The sequence below is a fragment of the Balearica regulorum genome, chromosome 18 (assembly GCF_011004875.1).
Source record: "Balearica regulorum gibbericeps isolate bBalReg1 chromosome 18, bBalReg1.pri, whole genome shotgun sequence".
NCBI classification, from domain to species: domain Eukaryota; kingdom Metazoa; phylum Chordata; class Aves; order Gruiformes; family Gruidae; genus Balearica; species Balearica regulorum.
The window spans coordinates 1,134,242-1,153,329 of NC_046201.1; the positions used below are offsets into that span (position 1 = coordinate 1,134,242).

General features: G+C 47.4%; 1 protein-coding gene across 5 annotated transcripts in view; it reads left to right on the forward strand.

The window, feature by feature from the left end:
* Positions 1-19,088, forward strand: part of RPTOR (regulatory associated protein of MTOR complex 1) — a 150,025-nt gene that overhangs the window by 100,281 nt on the left and 30,656 nt on the right. For 3 of the 5 annotated variants that reach the window (XM_075771018.1, XM_075771019.1, XM_075771023.1), the window contains 8 exons: positions 466-583; positions 2,013-2,153; positions 2,605-2,763; positions 9,681-9,799; positions 10,161-10,229; positions 15,097-15,200; positions 16,149-16,332; positions 18,265-18,375. In XM_075771018.1, coding sequence (XP_075627133.1) covers positions 466-583; positions 2,013-2,153; positions 2,605-2,763; positions 9,681-9,799; positions 10,161-10,229; positions 15,097-15,200; positions 16,149-16,332; positions 18,265-18,375 — 1,005 coding nt within the window. The remainder of the gene's footprint in view (positions 1-465; positions 584-2,012; positions 2,154-2,604; positions 2,764-9,680; positions 9,800-10,160; positions 10,230-15,096; positions 15,201-16,148; positions 16,333-18,264; positions 18,376-19,088) is intronic. The other 2 variants (XM_075771020.1, XM_075771022.1) reach the window with 1 other exon arrangement.

Consider the following 19,088-nt stretch of genomic DNA (forward strand, 5'->3'; position numbering starts at 1 on the left):
AATGTAGGACAGGCTGTAGGACAGGAGCTCCGCGCCGTGCGTACGTGTGCAGCACGGGGTGCGGGTCAGGCTGTGCCACGGGGGCTGAGGACACCAGTCCTTGGCACAGCTGATGGCTGCTCCGCAGGAAGCACGCGCCTCTCATGGGCAGCCCGGGAGCAGAGGGAGCTGGCTGTGAGTCGCTGGCTCAGTGCTCTCTGTGACGCTGCATCCGTTTGACAATATTGGGCCGAATCAAAGAGCAGTGGGAGCCTGTTCAGGTATAAAAGACGTGAGAAGAATTAGATTTGAAACAGAGTGCTCTGCCCTGCTTCAGTTCATCTCTGTGAAGTGAAGGGAAAATTACTGCTCTGGATGGCCACCCAATATCAACTCTAATGACCACATTGTTCTGTGTTTCCCTTTGGTCCGTTGTTTCTGACCTACATAACCATGAAATACCTGTTTCTTCTGCCCTTTCCATAGGAGCTGGTGGTGGCTTTAAGTCACCTGGTGGTTCAGTATGAGAGCAATTTCTGCACTGTCGCCTTGCAGTTCATGGAAGAAGAGAAGAATTACCCTCTCCCTTCTCCAGCTGCTACTGGTAGGTGGTTTGTGCTTGTGTGGGTGGGAAATGTATAGCCTGAGGGCGCTCGGGAACTTGTCTTTAAGGCGTTTGCCCAACACAGTGAAATTCTTGCTGGTGATGATTTATCAAACAGGCACTGTTGCCACAAAGTTGAGTGGCGTGGTGGGTAGCTCTAATGTCTGTTTAGCACTGTAATATATTGCACTGGAGAAATGCGTCCTCCGCTGAGGCTCCATCTAAAACACAGCTATAGCTCGCCAGCAAGTTGTAGAGACTGAACAGCCTGTCAAATTCAAAAGGATTCCCTTCGGATCAAGATTGAAGTGTATTTGTCAAGGCAGTACACAGGCTTATCAACTTCCCACCTCCTTCAAATTATACCTGAAACTTCAGTGTCCTGTTGACCTAACGAGAAGCCTCAGCACACAATGACGAACCAACCATGCTCTTTGCTACTGTAAAGCACCAGACAAGAAGCAGTGAAGAACTTTGTGCTCTGCGCCTGTGGTCCCATCCCTTTTGTTGTGTCTGTTGCTTTATGTGAGGAGTGAAAAGCCCTAGTGCAATTGTTGCTAACCTCATGTTTTCTGTAGACGTTAAGTACGTTGGAAATCTTGAGGATAATGGGACTGTTGCAACGGAAACTTGGAGACAAGAGCATGTGCTGCCTCTGCGATGAGTAGTTTAATGTCCCTATTGTCTGAACAACTAAATCATACTGGAAAATAAGCTTTTCCACACTAATCCTTTTTGCTGCAGGAAATAAACATTACATACCGTTTATATAGTGGTTTTCCTTATCCAAAAGCATCCTGAAGTATTTATAAGTAGGATGCACTGGAAGCACTGGCCCCACCACCGTAATGCAGCCACCTCTGCAGTGAAATAAAATAGCTCGTCTGAAACCATGGTACTGTCTGTATACTCAGGAATGAAAATGAGAAAGTTTGGGAAATTCATGGGTGAAATATGAGTTGAAACTGGGCCTGAAATTTGGTCAGGAAAGTAGGATTTTCATAACTCTTTATAATGAGAAAATTTACCGGATTTTTAATGAGCAGAAGCAGACAGAAGCCAACGCTGCCTACTAAATGACGTCTGGTGTAGCAGCGTGTCCTAGCACAATGTCTGGGCAGTGGCCCAGCATCGACCTGGAGAGAAGAGTCGTCATGCCGCTCTGGGTAGTCTGCGGGCACTGGCAAGGCTCAGCTCACCTGCTTTATTTGATGTAACAAAATGACAGCCTAAGCAGCAGAGGCACATGGTCCTTGCTGATTGTGTGCCCAGAGGAGCCTTTGTCACACCTCATTCCGCTTCAGCCTAGCGGGCAGTGACTACATTCTGTTCATATTGGTAGTATTTTAGTTATATATTTGCTGGGAAATAACCAAAAGGCTATGATCGTTTTGGTTACATCTATAATTGCTGAATTTTGCATCCACAGAGGGCGGGAGTTTGACACCAGTGCGAGATGGTCCGTGTACGCCAAGGCTGCGGTCTGTCAGCTCTTACGGGAACATCCGAGCAGTTACCACAGCTAGGAACCTGAACAAGTCCTTGCAGAACCTTAGCCTGAATGAAGAATGTAAGAGACGATTCCAAATTCTTTCCTTTTCCTTTCCCTTTTCTTTCCCCCAACCATCTCCTGCAAGTTAGGAAGGACATGCCACCTGTAAACCAGCATGAGCCGAAACTAACGGTTTAGCCCAGGTTAACCAGCTGCCAGCTCCGAGGGCTCAGATGAGAAGCCCCCTCATAATTAGTTTCAATTTTCTGGTCATTAGTGTTGATTTTTCTGAGTGTTTGGGAGCTAAAAAGGTGCCTTCCAACTTTCTGACATACATGGATTTTTAACTGAATCATTTCTGACCCCTTGGTGCTTACTGTGTATTTAAACTTTCCGTGTTTAAAAGGAGACGTGGATTTGCCTAAACCTTTGTTGAATGTTGCAGGGTTTAGGAAGGGGCTGTTAATCGTGGGTAAAAGTTGTTCTCACCAGTTCTTGTTTCAGCATCTGCTCTCTTGTCTTTTGGCAGCTGGAAGCTCTGTTGCATTTTCTCCTGGGAATCTCAGCACCAGCAGCAGCGCCAGCAGCACCTTGGGCAGCCCTGAGAATGAAGAGTATATCCTGTCGTTTGAGACTATTGACAAGATGAGACGAGTCAGCTCTTACTCTTCTCTGAATTCACTAATAGGTGAGTGAAGACCCTCCTGCCCTTCCTTTGGTGTTGCCTTTCTTCACGTGCTTGCACTAGCTTTTGTGGAAAGTTTGGCTCTTAGCTCCTGCTAGGTCTCACTCCAACAGAATTTCTCATGACAGTAGAAATGCTGCTGTTGTGTGTGGTTAGGCTACGCGCAGAGCGGAGTCCCTCCTGCGCTGATGGAGGGACTGGAAATGAGAGCTGGTGCCTCCAGCTGTAAGCTTCACTACGATGGACAACAGTCCTGTTAGGACTTTGAGCACAGAAACGTGGTGCATACAGGAATTTCACATCCACTGCAGTTGCGCTGGCTAGAGAGCGAAGGCGAGGGCTCCCCACCCCGTGGACGTGGCAGCTGGGCAGACTGGCACCAACTGGTCCCCTGGTTATTTCTCACGTGGGTTGTATTTCTGTACAGCACAGCTACTCTATTGTGTTACTCATCCAGGGAAGCCTTACCTACCTAATTTCCTGTGCAGGTTTATATGAACATTGTTAAAATAGGGCTTAAAAAAGAAGAAATCCCAGGCTGTGTCTTAAAAGCAAACAGACTATTTCATAGAAATCTGCTGTTGTGCAAAAAGTTCCGTGGCTGATCCTGCTGCCTCCAGTCCCTTCTCCGTTGTTTCCTCCCGGATAAGCAGTCGTAGCATCAGGGAGAGCACTGAACTTTTTAACACCACTCAGCAGCCCCTTTCTCTCCCAGCGTCTGACTCTCTGGGTAATGTACAGAACTCCGCAGAGCAAAATGGTCTAGCGCAGAAGGAAGGGAATTTTTACTTGCATTTATGCAGCGCATGGCTGATTTGCCTGTAATGGATTATTGGCATTTCTTTTATAGAACAAAACTGGAATGTTTATGTTAAGCTAGTTCAACTCAGTTGTTTTTCAAGTAACTTTGCCAGTCCGGCCTGACTGCTACAATAGCATTGCTTTAAACTAGCTGTGGTTTTTCAAAGAATCTAGCCCATTTTGGGGATGATAACACAGGCAGCACACAGACGGACCTCGCTTTTGGAACGGCCTCCTTCCAGGGAGCAGGGGAGGCCAGCGCACAAGGAGAAATGCTGGGGGAAGTCTCTGTATTTTCTTTGTAATATTTTTCTAGCCTTCAAAAATGAGTGAAAAGAGAGTGGTGTGAGTCAGAGAGGAGTCCACCTGGGTGATGCACGTGCCTCTACTGAAGAAACATTTTCTCTGCTCTGTATTTGCTGGAGGAGGTAATGGTGATTTGGCTCTCCTGAGCTGAAAGATTCTGCGTTTGTAATTCCTGAGCCCTTGAGAACCGGTGGCAGTTGAAAATCATGTGTTCATTAGAAACTTGATCAATCCATTTGCTTTTGATTGTAGGTAATGAAATTGGATCGTCTAAAGCGTGACAGGAATGTTAGGAAATTTCTCTCCATATGAAACTAGAACTTGAGTTTTCCTCATTTCACTGGTTCAAACCGGTGTCTGCTTGATGGCTTGTGCATGTCTCACAAGAGCTTTCCAGCACAGCTAGAAAAGAATTGAGAGATGAGCTGGAGATGAGTGAGGGAGACCTAAGAAAACAAAAAGAGCAGTTCTCCAAAGCCTCCCTCATTCCTATTCAATCGGAAGAACTCATATCCAGCTGGAAACGACAGAGCTTATAGAAGTGTTTAAAATTCATAACTCGCACAGAATCCCATTACCTTCAGCATTTGCCTGCTGAAAGCCAGGCTTTTCTCATTTCTGCTGAGGAATCACCATCTTCCAGCCTGTGCTCTCCTGCTCCCCAAGGAAAGAGTTTTCGAAATGCCATCGGCTCCAGCCACCCTCAGGAGTGCTGCGGCTGCTGAGCAGCCAGCCCAGGCTCAGATTAACCCCTTTCTTTAAAGTTTTAGTGTGCAATAAAACACTGCTATATGGCTAGCAAGAGCGGGGTAATGTGGAGAGGAGTCCGGCCGGGTGATAGGCTTGTCTTGACTGAAGAAATGTTTTGCTCTCTTTTGGAAGAAATAACGGTGATTTGGCTCTGCAGTAATGACTCTGCCAAATATTGGAGACAGGCAGAGCAGTAAAAAGGATGGTTTGGGCACATGGGTAGAATCAAACCAAGGCAGAAATCTAGTCTGCAATAATAGGAGTAGACATTTTCAACCAGAGTTTAATTCTGTGTTCTGTACTCTGCATTCCCTAGCTTGATTCACTGATGATGAGGACTTTCTCTTCCTCTTGCGATTGCAGGAACACGGTGCTAGAAGGATTATTCTGGATCAGTCCGTCCGTTTCACTGACATTGCGGCGTCATACGATGCACTTCTTCCCATAAACTTGAGGAAAACCTCTCCATTCCTTCTTGTGCCATTTTACAAAGAGCTTCTTCGCTAACTATAGGCCACGTGCCCCCGTGTAGTGCCCCCCAAACGCAACGTGTGCTTTTAGTCCAGGTGTGCTGTTTCCTGGCAGACACTGCCTTGGCCAGCCGGTCCTGGTCCCAGAAGAGAAATTCCTTTCTGGCCCACGTTTCCAAGCTGGCAAGAGGCGGTTTTTGGTTAGTCAGCAAAGACATCAGTTTGGATGGGAAGCTAAGCCTTGCTGCTTTTTCCATACAGCTAGTCATTAATCTTGGTGTCCTGGAAATGTTTAGTTTAGTTTAGTTTAGTTTTGAGATAAGAAAAGGGAAGGAATTAAGATGGTGGGTTTGCGTTCCTTGAGGCTGATTATTCGTATTCAGGCTGCATGATTAAAGTCTTTGTCCTAAAGAGAGCATCGCTGGAAAGATTATATTAAGGAATGATCAAAGAAGGAAGAAAATAAATCTCAGAGCAATAAAATGCTGGGGAATAGTTCTTTTTTCCAGCAGGAGAGGCTGGGGGCAGAAAACTATTTGCCATGTCACAGGCTCCGTTCTGAAGAGCGACCTCGAGGTGGCACTGACAGCAGGACGTTACTGCAGTGAGGGTGAGGAAAGCGAGAGGTGTAGGTGGACAGTGAGCCGCAGGAAATGAGAGCGAGGTTGCGACAGGTAGAGCCTCCTTCTCCATCACTAGGCAATACATTTAAATGCAGAGTCGTAATGAGAAGTAACTGGTCAACCAGCAGTATTTATAAATACTCACTTGCATTGTAGTGAAATACAGGGATCTGAGTGGGTTCTGGAAATGGAAGCTTGATGTCGAGGTTTCCTGTCAGTTCATGCTGTTTGCCCGACATGATGGAAGCAAGATGGAGGAGCCTAACGCAGTGGCCAGGGACAATACCACGTGGAGTAAGCCAGGAACCAGTTTGTGGTATTGCTGAGGCCATGGGGAAACCAGGACGGGGAGGGAAGCGCCAGTGTGTGATGGCTGGGAACGGAGGAACACGGTTTGTTTTCTGGGCTTTATTTCTCCCCTCTGACGTGCCGTTATTTGCCCTGGCCTCGTTCACGTTCTCCACAGAAGAGATAAGGAGATGTGGCACAGGCTGGTCGTGGTCGGCCACTCTCATGTTGGCCATGAGAGCCCTGGTCCAGAGGAAGTGCTTGCTCTGAGGGCAACATACTTCTTCCTAGTGAGCTGCTTCTGGTTTCTGCCATTGGAATCGTCAGGGGCTGGAGTGTGCAGGAACGGCTGCAGGGCCCCGTGCAAAGGGACCGGCTTGCAGACTGTCAGGTCTGCGCAGGGAACGGTGATTTGCTGTTCCTCTAGGGAACAGGCTGCCATCCACATTTGTCAGAGTTCAGAGAACGATCGGCATTTCAGATGTTCTCTTCATCCGAGCAGCTCTCGCAGGACCTTCTATGACACTCGTGGGAAGAGGAGAGACTCGGAGGATACGCGTTCGCAAAGCGGGTGGGATTAGTGTTGATGGGACGCAGACACCGAGTTCAGTCTGAACTATTTTGGCTGGATGTTTTGCTGCGTGCCAGCCCAAGACTTGCCTTTCCCTGCCGGCACAGGAACGCTCAGGCACAGGAGCTGTCTGTCCGAGGCATGCAGCCGCGCGGCTGCACCTTCTTCTGGAGATCCAGGCTTAAAATCGCTGCAGGGGTTTTTAGATTAGGGGGTTTTAGATTAGAAAGAAACCCTGGCAAAGCCTGGCAAAACAAAAAGAATAAATACAAACATTAGCATTCATTTTTGCATTCGGCGTGGTTCTACCCTTCGTGTGCTCAGTGACCTGGCTGCAGGACCTCAGCCGCATCCCTTCCTCAGGGCGGTTGCGTGATGCTGGCTGTTAAATTGAGCTAAGAGTTATACGTATGCAAAGAAAATCAAAGTCGTCAGTAAAGGCAGGCAATTTATTTTTGACATTCTTAGAGGAGAGGAATCATTTTGTAAACGTAAATCTATACTGCAAGGTCCATTTAACTGACTTTGAATCAGTCTGACTAATTACAGAGCTGTCTGCTTAGATTAACACCCCGTCCCCCTTGCTTGGCTCTTTGTTTGCATCTCATGGATATTTTTTGCATTTTAGTCCATTACATGAAATCAAGCAGCTGTTCCTCCTGTCACCTCTGCTGCCTTCCATTATCCCACTGACTCTGTGCTCAGGTTTTTACAAGGAGCTATGTCAGATGTGTCGCCCGATTCAATCGGCGCAGTGAACAACACCGAGCTGGGCGGGGGGGGTGGAAGAAGAAAGGACCGGTCCTTGAGCACCAGCTCTGAGCCTGAGACGCCTTTGTAGAAATTCCCTCTGTTCTTTTCAAAGGCTGCCGAGTGAATGAGGAATTGCACTGGCGCAGTTGTTTTTTAAATTTGTGTTTTTCATGACGCTTAGATGCATTTAAAATGTCGGGTTTTTTCTTCATGACTGCGTCATGAATGAGGTGGTTACCAGAGATGCTGGAAAAACTGATGGGTACCCTCGTGCTCTCCCTTTCTCTCCCTTTCCTTTTACTGTCTTTCAAGGGCTTTAAAAGAAATCAAGCTGATCAGATTTCCCATCGGTCCTTATGTAACTTCTGTATGGGACCAAATGTAGGAGGAAGGGCTCTGAGCAGACCTCAGATGACATCAGATGACATCACCTGGCTAGCTGCTTCCATGGCTGGGGCTTTTTCTGCCTCCCACAGCTTGTAGCACCTTGTCTCTCTCCCTCTCTTGCTCCTTCTCCTTCCCCCTCCCCTGTGTTTCTCCCTGGTGATAGAAGCTTCCAGGATGAAGGTGGCAATTGCAAAAATAAAACGAAACGGTCAGAAGCCCGGAGAAGACAGACAAGCATTGTGTCACCATCCTTTGCGGTTGGGAGGCCTGACTCTCTTCCAAGCAGACTGACTTTACTGTGCATTGACACTTCCCGTATTTATATATAAACACGGATACGAGAGCTTCTGAAAAAGACAACGACTTTTGCCTATTATGGCCAAAGCCAAAACCTGAGCTTGAATCTGCTCAACTTGAGCACGCCGTACTCGGGCATTCCTTCATTTCATACGCTTTGGGCTCGATCCTCAGCTGGCAAAACCCAAATGTGACAGATCGGCACCCTTTGTCTCTGCTGTACCTTGACAGTTGTTACTGCTTTCTTGGATTATCAGCTTCTTCACTTTGCCTGGGTGGATTTAACGTTGTTGTCTCTTTGGCTGGGAAGGATTGGGACTGGCTATAGGAGGCTGATGTATAGGCAGCCCCCAGCAAATGGGCAGCACTGTCAGAAATATTTGTGAGATTTCTGCGTGAAACTCTGCAAGCAGATGCCACTTGGAAAATCCTTTGGATGTCAGCTAAGTGAGAGACCCTTTTCTTTGCTGGCCAGACGAGAGGATGGAGTTAGGTTATTACCTTTAATTTTGCAGAATGCTTTGTCACGTGCTGCGGATTTTTTCTGGCAGAAGGAAGATTCCCTTGGCTGTGCAGCGTGTGTATTCCTGAAGCTTATTACCGTGCGCTGTTGCCTTCCTCAGCCAAAGTCCAAAACTGGACTGTCCAGGTCTATTTTCTGTTGGTTTGCGTCGGGTTTAGTAGCTTTTCAAGGTGAGAAGCTGCTTGCTGGCCAAGGAACCCTGTCTTCTGAACGTACCACTTTATATATAGATACCTCCAGAAGCACAAAAGGAAATGCAGTAACAGCTTGGTCTGTCATTTACCATTGATTGTGACTCATCCCAAATCCCTATTTTAGGTCCTTTTTTTTGTTAGCGCAACCACTTTAACACTGTCCAAGTGGCTCAACTCCCAAACAACAGTGTTACAACTATTAGGCATTGCGAGTATTAGAAGAAAGAATAATAAATTAAAGATTCTCCTAAAAGCAGCAAAATAAAATGTTCACGGAATTTTGTCAGTTGTTGCAAATGCTTATTAATTTGATTTATACTTTAATCTGTCATTCCCTTCTGCTGAAATACCAAATGGCAGATATTCTCATTAAATAACAAATTGGCAATTGAGGGATTGATACAAATGTCAATAGGAAAGACTGAGTTAGACTTACTGCTTCGCAAAGGTACAGGTCCTAAAGCTTCATTTTTAACATTTAGACGTTTAGTAAACTTGTAGAATATATAAAACCCTGAACATTCAAGCTGAGTATTAGTGCTAAAAACAACAATAAAAATAACCATAAAAATATAAGCCAGTAACTGTGGGTTTATACCGTTTTAGTATTTTAGCTCAGGAAATGCGAAGGCATTATCCGTTTGGCCTTTTCCGATTATTTGCTTCAGGAGCCTAGAAACTAGCAGTTTGACCGAAGCTTATTTGGGTAGTCTTTAATTTATTTTGCTTTCTCCCACTGTCATTTTACAAGCCCTTGCAGAGTTCACAAAGACAGACAAAATGGAGACAAAATGCCCACGTAGGGTGTTTTTGAGCTTTTCTCTTGATGTTTTCTTAGATGTCATTGTGATGATTGCACTTCTAATGAATTTTCTCACATAAGATCAAAGAGTTTCAATTGATGGATTGTCATGTGCTGTGGGGCTCTATTTTTTCTTTGTTTTTTTATTATTTTAGGTGTGAGTTTCAACAGTGTTTATACCCAAATTTGGAGAGTTCTCCTTCACCTAGCTGCCGACCCCTATCCTGATGTCTCCGACTTGGCTATGAAAGTTCTCAATAGCATTGCCTACAAGGTATGCCTTTCTGCGTTCATGTGTGTCTCCGAGGCTTCTGTCTGTTAATTTTTTTCATGCTTAGGCAAAGCATAGGTAGACTGAACTGAGTAGGTCCATTGGAGGGCTCTGGTGAGTGGTCCTAGTTCAGTCTGGTTCTGTTGCAGGAAGAGCTTTTAATGTTTCAAGATGATAAACGTTCATATGAACTCTTGATCAGGTAAAATACATAAATGGGGGAGGGCCTGGGATTGTTTTAGGATATAAATTAGGTACGGAGCTTAGACAGTAGGTCTTGTTTAGAAGTCTACTTATCTAGATCAGTCCCTGGGAGAAACCTTAAATATACTTCATTAAATTATCCGTTTGCAAACCGATTTAGATTATGCAAGTGGGACTGGCCTGCAGACTGAAGCCTCAACGGCTCTCCAATCCAGGTGAACTAGTACATGTGAGTCAGCATGCAGACACCCCTGCCACTACTCACCTCCCCAACCCAGGCCTAATCCGCCTAAACCACCATCCTCATCACATTTCATCCTCCAAGGGTGACAAGATGTCCCTGGAGGCTGCCATCACTGCTGGTTCAGAATCGCCAGCCTGGGGAGCCGTAGAAGCACCCTCACCTTCCACCTGAAACGAAGCACCAGGCCACCCCAGAACATCTTCTCACCAACTGCCTTCCCCCCTCTCGCCCCGGTCGGTGGTGTCCCAAAGCTCTCCGAACGCCGTCCTTCCCACGTGCTTTCTAGCTGCTCTAGCATCAAGACCATGAGCCATTGCAATGCGAGATGACGTCTCTTACTGACGATTTCCAGTGGACTTAGGCTTCTAAGCTAAAGCTGCAGTAAGAGATGCCAGCATTGTGCACTACCATCTTAATGCCTTAGAGGTTTCTTGCTTTTAAATCTGATTTGCTGTTGAGAAAAAAAAAACCGAAAAACTAGCTACTTATTTGAACTCTTGTCTCTGTTTTAAGTGTACGTGTCAGTCAGTGGTAAAGTCTGGCTTTTGGGATAGAGAATTATTTTGGCAGTGAGGGCAACGAGGTCAGCCCTTCCCCGATGATTCAGGTTACAGCAAATGGCTGTCAGGCTGGAGATGCCAAACCGAGGTGAATAGGAAAGTGTGAAGGTGAAAGATTTCCCTCTCTCTGCTCTAGATACACGAAAGTGTTTCAGTTTTGTGTTTTGGAAGGCTCTTTGCAAGGTGAAATATTTCTTCTACTGTGGGATTAAAAGGGATATAGAGAGGAACCAGGTCTGCTTTTCTGGTCTTAAAAATTTTGGCAGGACTTAGTCCCTGGCTAGTGGGAAGAGATGTATAAATCTCGAGAAAGGTGCTCTGTGCCCTGCGGGTGTCTTCACCAGCGCTGCTGCGGGCCTGCTTAGCCAGCAGGACTTTCGGTCGTTATGTCGTGATATCCGTAGTGAACGTTGGGGTTGGTTTGGTAAATCCTGTGTTGATTCTGACAAGTTTGGACCTGAATGTCTGGGTGCTGAATGGAGTCCAAGAGCTGAAGCAGAGGGGTACTGTGCATCCCGTGCTCTGCTTCTCGGACAGCTCTGTGCCTGGCTTTCTAAGGCAAAATAATAAAAAGAAGCATTCCTGTTTAGGAAGATTTTAATCTGGGGATGCTTCAGTCAACAAAACTTATTTGCTCTTTTTTGCCTTAGCTGTAAGATCCATAAGGAAAGTATTTAAATGTGCAATTTGTCCAGCAGGTTGGCTAGCTGCCTGTATTGTGGGCTAACTGCTGGGCACTTTGTGGTACTGCAGGCTTTGCTTTTGCCAGTGCCACCTGGCTTAGGTGGCTTCTAAAAGGCTTTTTTTATTTAAAAAAAAAAAAAAAAAATCTATTAACAGCCCACCAAAATGGCAGTTAAGGTTTCAGATCCTGGGTTATGATCTGGCCTTTATTCATTCCGTTATGGACAAAGCTCCCGCTGTGAGCTGTGCTGCCAGGATTGCCAGCCTGAACTCCGCGTCTCTGCTGGGGTGAGCTCAGACAGATTATAGGAGTTGTCTGATGTGTGATGCACATCAGTAGCAATTCAATTTTTGCTAACTGTATCCTGAGATCCTTCCTTGGTGCTAATGGAGCTTTATTGGACAGAAAAGGGAGCAGCCTGGATGCTGGTCCTCCCGAGTACAGCCTGTGCAAACAATGCGTTTTTCATTTTGTTGTTTGAATTTTATCATTGAATAAAAACAAAAGTTTATCTTCTTAAATAAAAATACTGCTTCAGGTGAAGTAAAGCACTTGAATATTCTAGGGTTTTAATCCTTCTGTTCTAATTAAAACAAAATTCAGGGAACGAGAGGCTTCGTTTTAGAACTTGGACAGCTGAAGTTTTCTTATATTAACGCAGCTGAACAAACCACTGCGACCTGTACGACGGTGCCTGTTACTGTCGGGCTGCTTAGCTGAGAGACCTGAGCAAATCAGCCACAGCCTTCTGCTGCTGCACCGTATCGGTTAACTGCGTCTTCGGTTTGGGTGAACTCAACATTTAGCCTCAAAATGTTGCCAAGCTCTGTGCTTTAAATCTTTATGATTTTTGAAGGTATTTTGTACCAGGCAGGTGTTAGTCGTGTAACTCGGTTGCCCTGATGGCCCAGCGCTTTGAGAGCAGTGTGCAGGAGAGCTTGGCAGGGGTAAATGATGCTGCGCTTCTCGATCCCCTGCAGGAAAACGTGGGGCCGGTGCTGTGAGTTTTGTGACCGTGCACAAGTTCCGATTATAAGTCTGCATTTGTGAATTTAAAGCAGAATTTTTGTTTTCAAATGAGACTGATCCTATTCAGGTTTTTTAACAGAGCCATGAGTATAGATCTTTATCTACAGAACTCCAGTGGTCTTTAAATAGGGTGATGTCTTTCTGAGCAGCCGGTGAGTAGGTTGCACAGCCGTGCGTGCTTCCTGGATGTGAAATATGCCGTTTTATTTCACGGGCTGATTAGACATCGCTAGTTCTCACACAGATTGCGGCTGTGTTGTGATTTATATTTATGATGCAGATTGGAATGGTACAACTCTCGTTCCCAGCCCCATCTTGTAAAAAAAATCCAAAACACGCTTTTTGCCTGCACCAAACCAAACAGAAAGGACCAATAAGCAATGCTGGCCTTGTAAGAGGTTTTGAAATCACAATTAATGAAGGAAAGTTCGCTTCCTCCCAGGTTCCTTCATCCAGCTGTTTTTCATGGAAGGCTTGAGGCTGAATTATCCCGGGAATTATTCCTCCACAGCATCACTCCTTGGTACAGGCTTTTCTGTGCATGAGCAAGTCATTCTGACAGGGTGCTCTTTTTTTTTGCTTTTTTAAACCTGGAGTCAATTTGCAAAATCCTGAATTACCATCTCCCCTCCTGAAAAGAGATGATTTGACTGGCAGAGGAGCAAATCCCCAGGAAACGGGGAGCTGCTGCCTCCAGCAAAATCCTGTCGTACAGCTGAACTGCGGCCCTCATGCTGCTCACTGCTTTCAGAAAATAAATTGCTTTTTTATTTTTTCCAGGAAAAGGCAGGCAGTGTGCCACGCTCTTCTCTCTGTGTACCCCTTCAGCAAATTATCGTTAGCTGACCTTGTCCCTCTGCTGTGAAACAAGGTGACCCAACCCATTCCGGGTGACGGACACCTGACTGCAAGAATCAAAACTGAGCCTTCTGTGACTAATTAAAATTAGTTATGAATCATAATATGTCGCTAGTTGCTAAGTTATTTCTGCTTTCTTCCATTCTCACGGTGTGATGGTCTCCCCCAGCCCAGTAACCTGCTCACCGGAGACCCCGCGGGATTCCTGAGGGATGGAGAGATGAGTGGCCTTTGGCACATCTCCACCGCCACAGGAAAAGGAGAGTAACTCCTAAATGAGCGTGCCTCGAGGGGCAGCCAGCCTCGCCGGAGGTCGGGGCGCTTGCCTTCCCAGCCGTAGCAATCTGGTGCTTGCTGTGGTGTAGGTGTGCTGGACGGTGACGGCCGCCACCGCTCCGACCCCCTGAAGCGAAGGAAATGGTGGTCGGGGGGCCCGAACCCTGTCGGAGCGGGGGAGGTGAGGGCCTCGCGGGGCCGATCGAGGAGCGAGAAGTGGAGGCGTCTCAGAAGGGCTTTGGGCTCCTGCGAGGGGAGGGCAGGCCGTCTCCCAGGCACAAGCACCTCACGTTTCTCTCTGCAGCAGACACGTGTGAGTGCCCAAACGGATACTGATGGTCAGGATGGTCGTTGGTTCCACCATGTAAAGGCGTTATTTTATAAAAGGCTCGTTAGCTGTCTGGGCTCCAGAGGACCATGCATACAGCTCTTGCTTTTTGTGTGCTCTGTGTTTCAGTAGCTGCTGGTCTTTCCTTGGTCAGCTGGGTACCAGCCCCCGTGTCGTCACCCAAGAACCCGCTCAGCTCCTGTGCTGGGAGGTGCGGAATTTCGTAGTGTTTGAAGAGATGATGAAAGTTATCTTCCCTGTGGGACAGCCATATTTGTCCCTCCAGGCTTTCTGTGCCAGTCTGGGGCTTCCTTTGAAAGATATTTCAATATGCGAGACATTTCAAACATGTCGCAGAAGGCGGGTAGTGTGGAAGAGGAGGAAGGGAGTCCGTAAGCAGTGGAGGACTTCTCCCTTTCTAAAGGGGAGGCTTGTCTGCACAGTGTGGCTGTGTTTCGTTAGAGCTCGGAGCAACCCAACCATGTAAATCCCCTGCCTTCCTCGGAAGAGTGGATGTGGTGCTGCTGGAAAGGGCATCCTCTAACGAATGCCGGAAAAGCTCGGCCCTCGTTAGGGCAGATGGAGCAGAAACAGGAGGCAGTTTCAGGCAGCTACCGGATTTACGAGGAGAGTTCTGACTCGAACGTGAAGTCGGGGTCAGAGTAGGTGCTCGAGCACGATGGGTTACGGTTGTGAGACATGCAGTCCTCCCTGGCGAGGTGGGAGGGAAACCTGGCTGCTGAAGGGGAACCCCGGGGCTGTCTGCCTGCCCGGCGGCAGCTTGTTTCCGAGCGCTGGTACAGGTCGTGGGCTGCAGCCGGTCTAGGGAAAAGGCTTACGTGTTAGTCAAAGCCATTCCCTGCAAGGAAGAGAAGGGTACTTTCTGGTAAGTGTTTTCTGACTAAAAAAGTAGTAAAATCATCTTATGTGTTGGGAACCGCACAGGGGCTTTTTTCCTATACATTTTTAAACACCCACGCGCACACCGATGGAGAGCTTAACTTCATTTAACCCCAGGTGTGCAATTGTGTTAGACACTAAACAACTGCGGATGGTGTTTTGCAGTCTGGGCTGTTCGGGACTCTGCTGTGTTGTGTTTTTTTTTTTTTTCTCTAGGCAACAGTAAATGCTCGCCCGCAGCGCATCCTCGACACGTCCTCGCTGACGCAGTCCGCCCCTGCCAGCCCCACCAACAAGGGCATGCACATCCACCAAGTGGGGTAAGCGCTTTGCAGCACTTGTGCCGTGGCGGGTTCGGGTGCTCCCTGCCAGGCACCGCTCCAGCAGCCGTCCCAGGTAACAGGGAACACGCCGAGGCCTCGGCAGCCTCTCGCTTTAGCGCCGGGGAGGTGTTCGGAAACAAAGGCTCTCGGAAAAGGTGGGGAGTTTCTTCCTGTTTTTCTTTTTAGGACAAAGAGTAACAAGCCTCACTAATTAGCTAAAGATGAATTGGAAGGGAGAGCTAACTGTCGCTGGTTTTACTGATGCACTCTGGCCTGACCTGGGTGGCATCCAAATTTCCCTTTGGAGTCTGATCTGTATTTTCTGCGCTTTGAGCTGACAGAAGCCAGGGTTATCTGATGATCAGCAGGCCATGCCTAAACTGCAGGGAAATTGAGATAATGGTACGGGCAAATCTAGGATTTGAAAATGTGATTATTTCCCAAAACCTCCTCTCCAGGAGAGAACACCACACTTTAGATCTCGCAGCCCCATAATCAGTGTGCACCAGTGACAGTCACGGTTGAAACAAAGGGCCCAGGACTGCACTGTGATTTTATTTTTTTTAATGTTATCTGATAGTATAATGTAACTGCGCAATACCATAAATCTCCATTTACCTGTACATTAAAATGCTTTTCTGGGGCTCCCCACTGAAATACAAAGGCTGGTCAGTGAGCCTTAGGCCAGACGTGACCTGTGGGCGTGTGACCGTTGGAGGTTCCCAAAACGCGAATTTTCCTACCCTCAGTCTGGAGTTGGCACAGTCAGGGTTCACTTTTGGGGGTTTGTCTTTTGGAGGGGATGAGGGTTGTGTTCTTTTGCTCTGTTTTTGTAGAGGAAGCAGGCACTGAAGGATAAACCTTGCAAGAAAGAAACAAAGTGAAAGTAGTGTAAGTCACACACGTTAGGATACCTAAATCCTCTCCCTCTTTTTCACTCTTCAGAGGGTCACCTCCAACCACTAGTACAAGCAGCTCCAGCCTGACGAATGATGTGACAAAGCAGCCGGTCAGTCGGGACATCGCATCTGTAAGACCTGCCAATGTCGGCAACATGGGGGTGCAGTACACCCCCCACTCCCACCAGTTCCCCAGAACGAGAAAAATGTTTGACAAAGGGCCAGAGCAGGTAAAGGGACTTTCCTTTCAGATCTGACCTGCTCCGCTGGGTTTTGTTACACATTCCATTCTTTGTGGTTTATTTCTCCATGTCTCTTGTTTGCTTCTAGCTGCTGTTAGCTCCAGATTGACTTCCTCTAACCAGGAAAATAAAAATTGATTAAATTTTTTTTCTTCAGGATAAATTTTGGTTTATGGCTTTTGACACAGCATTATTCACTTCTGCTCCTAAGAAGTGTTTAATCAGAGTTGATTGTTTATTCTTTCATAAACATTTGTCTGCCTGAGTGATAATGCAGAGTCATTACGAAGCACAAGACATCCAAAAACAAAACGGAAGGACCACTCCGTTCAACTAGGCTTCATCCATTGCTTCAGAGGCATGATCCAGGCTAGCGCTGCCATCCCCATGAGAAGTGAAGGTGCTCTTGCTGATCCCTGACCCTCAAATGCTTTTTCTCCGACCTCAGCCAAGCAGAGACCAAGGAGGAAGAAGGGGAGATTCCTCTTCCTTTAACATCCGAACTGGCATTCCCCTCGGGAGGCTGATAGGTGCTGCTGCACCACAACCGTCGCCGCCTTTCCAGCAGCTCTGACCCGCTCCCCGCTTGGCAGCCCCTCTTCACTGTGCAGGAGGGAGGGCGTGAGCCCAGAGCGTTGCTGGGAAGACCAAAGCTCAGAGCTGATCGCTCAAGAGTTGGGAAGACCTGGGGAGACCCAGCAGTGCAAGCAGAGCCATCAAGGGTTTTGCATACGTTTTAGCATCGCAAAGACAGTCACCAGGTACTGGGCATTTTTCCATTTACAGAAGCCTGAGGGACTGATGTGGTGCCAAGTAGAGCAATCAGATTTTTGTGAGCGCAAAGAGTTCTGAATGTCACCTTCCGATGAGTCATGTGGGATGAATGTGGGTGAGTCCAAGCAGGACGGACATGCTCGTGGCCATCAGGTGAAGGTAGAGGCTATACTTACCAAGGGTCAGGGCTCGTCAGGGTTCTACCCTCTGACAGTAGTTTGGTGTCCACCTCTCCCTCTGCTTCAGCACATTTCCGGGGTTTTCTGGAGCTGGCTCTGTGGGCGAGAGGAAGGTGAGAAGGCAGAGGGTTTGCTCTGCTGCCTGCACTGATGCACGGAGCCTGATGGGGAGGACACTGACCCTCCCTTTCTCCCCCCAGTACCATGAAAAGGAAGGATTCTGCCATCTGAAGCAGTGAGGTGTGTGCATCGCAGTCCGCAGGATAAACAAGACAGCACAGCTTTTGGGTGTTCTGACTACTGGGAAGTAACTGCTCTTCACTTAAATTGGCATTTCTGCCTTTCTTTCGTGAGGGATCTCACAGAACCTTCTGGAGGTAGAGAGTCAGTTCTTCTGTGTGATAACAAAAAACCCCCTGTTGAAGCCTTAGCAAGGGCACCTTCACTTCTCATGGGGATGGCAGCGCTAGCCTGGATCATGCCTCTGAAGCAATGGATGAAGCCTAGTTGAACGGAGTGGTCCTTCCGTTTTGTTTTTGGATGTCTTGTGCTTCGTAACAGAAACTCAGTGCACACATGCCCTTGAGCTAAAGCTGTGTCCGGCTGTGCTTTATCCTCAATCACCATCACCGCTCCACTCTTTCTCATGCCAGATGCTTGGGAGACCATCAGAAAACTCATCCAGGGACTTCATTTTGCTGATATGCTGATGCTCCAGCCCTGATGCCTATGGTAGCCTGATTATGTCTTGTGCCGCACAGATGCGGGAGTCTGCGCATTTCCAAAGAGTTAATGTAATGACAGTGATCTTAAAGCTAGATGTAAAAAGTGTCATATCCTTGGCAAGGTGTTTGTGCTTTTTTCTGCCTGCTGATGTTCTGAAGGCAATCTGGGTATCACTGCGTATGCATCTTGCCCGTGCGAATGGGAGGAACACGGGTTAACATCCTGTTCTCTTTCTGGACAGACTACTGACGATGCCGATGATACCGTTGGACACAAAAGTTTCATTTCGGCTGCAGTGCAGACGGGGTTTTGTGACTGGAGTGCGAAGTATTTTGCTCAGCCAGTCATGAAGGTAAGAGTTTGTCATCTCTGTATATGCTTTCTGAGTTGCAGCACCAGATTTGGGAAGCGCCGGTGTCCTGAGCGCAGGCTGCTGGCTTTCTCTCTTCTTGTTCCTGCCTTTTCCTTCGGTCTGGGGAGGGAAAGCAGCGGGCTGACTTGATCGTGCTGCTCTGGGGAGCTGCGTGAGCACGGTGCTCGTAAAGCAAGAGGGAAGAAATGATCAGAGGGAGCAGAAGAGGTGGTGACAGACAGACGGTGCTAGGGAAAGAGCCCGCAGCAAAAGCCCTGCACCCCACAGGCACATCCAAGAAAGAGCGTAAAAATGAGGAGGGGGTCTGCCGTTGGTCTGGATCCACCAGTTTTGCACAGCTGCAGGCTGCATTGCAGAGTTGTTTCATTGTAAATGTTGTGCTTGTCTGTATATTTAAATTGTATTATAGTAAAAATTAATTGATTTTTTTTTTTCTTTTGTATTAAAAATGGAGTAAGGTCCTTTAGTCCAGAAAGGGCTGTGAGAGGCTGGAGAAGGAGAGGTGCTGTTTGCTTTCTGACAGTCCAGCTGGATTTTCTGGCTGTGAGGATGCTAAAACAAGCAGAGAAATGGTGGAGACTGCTGCCCGGGGTGAAGACCACACAACCCCAGTGGCAGCAGCAGGTCTGTCCCTCCACTCCAAGTTTGGCTTGACTGTGGTCTCCAATGTGACCTGAGAGCTGTGCTCTGCT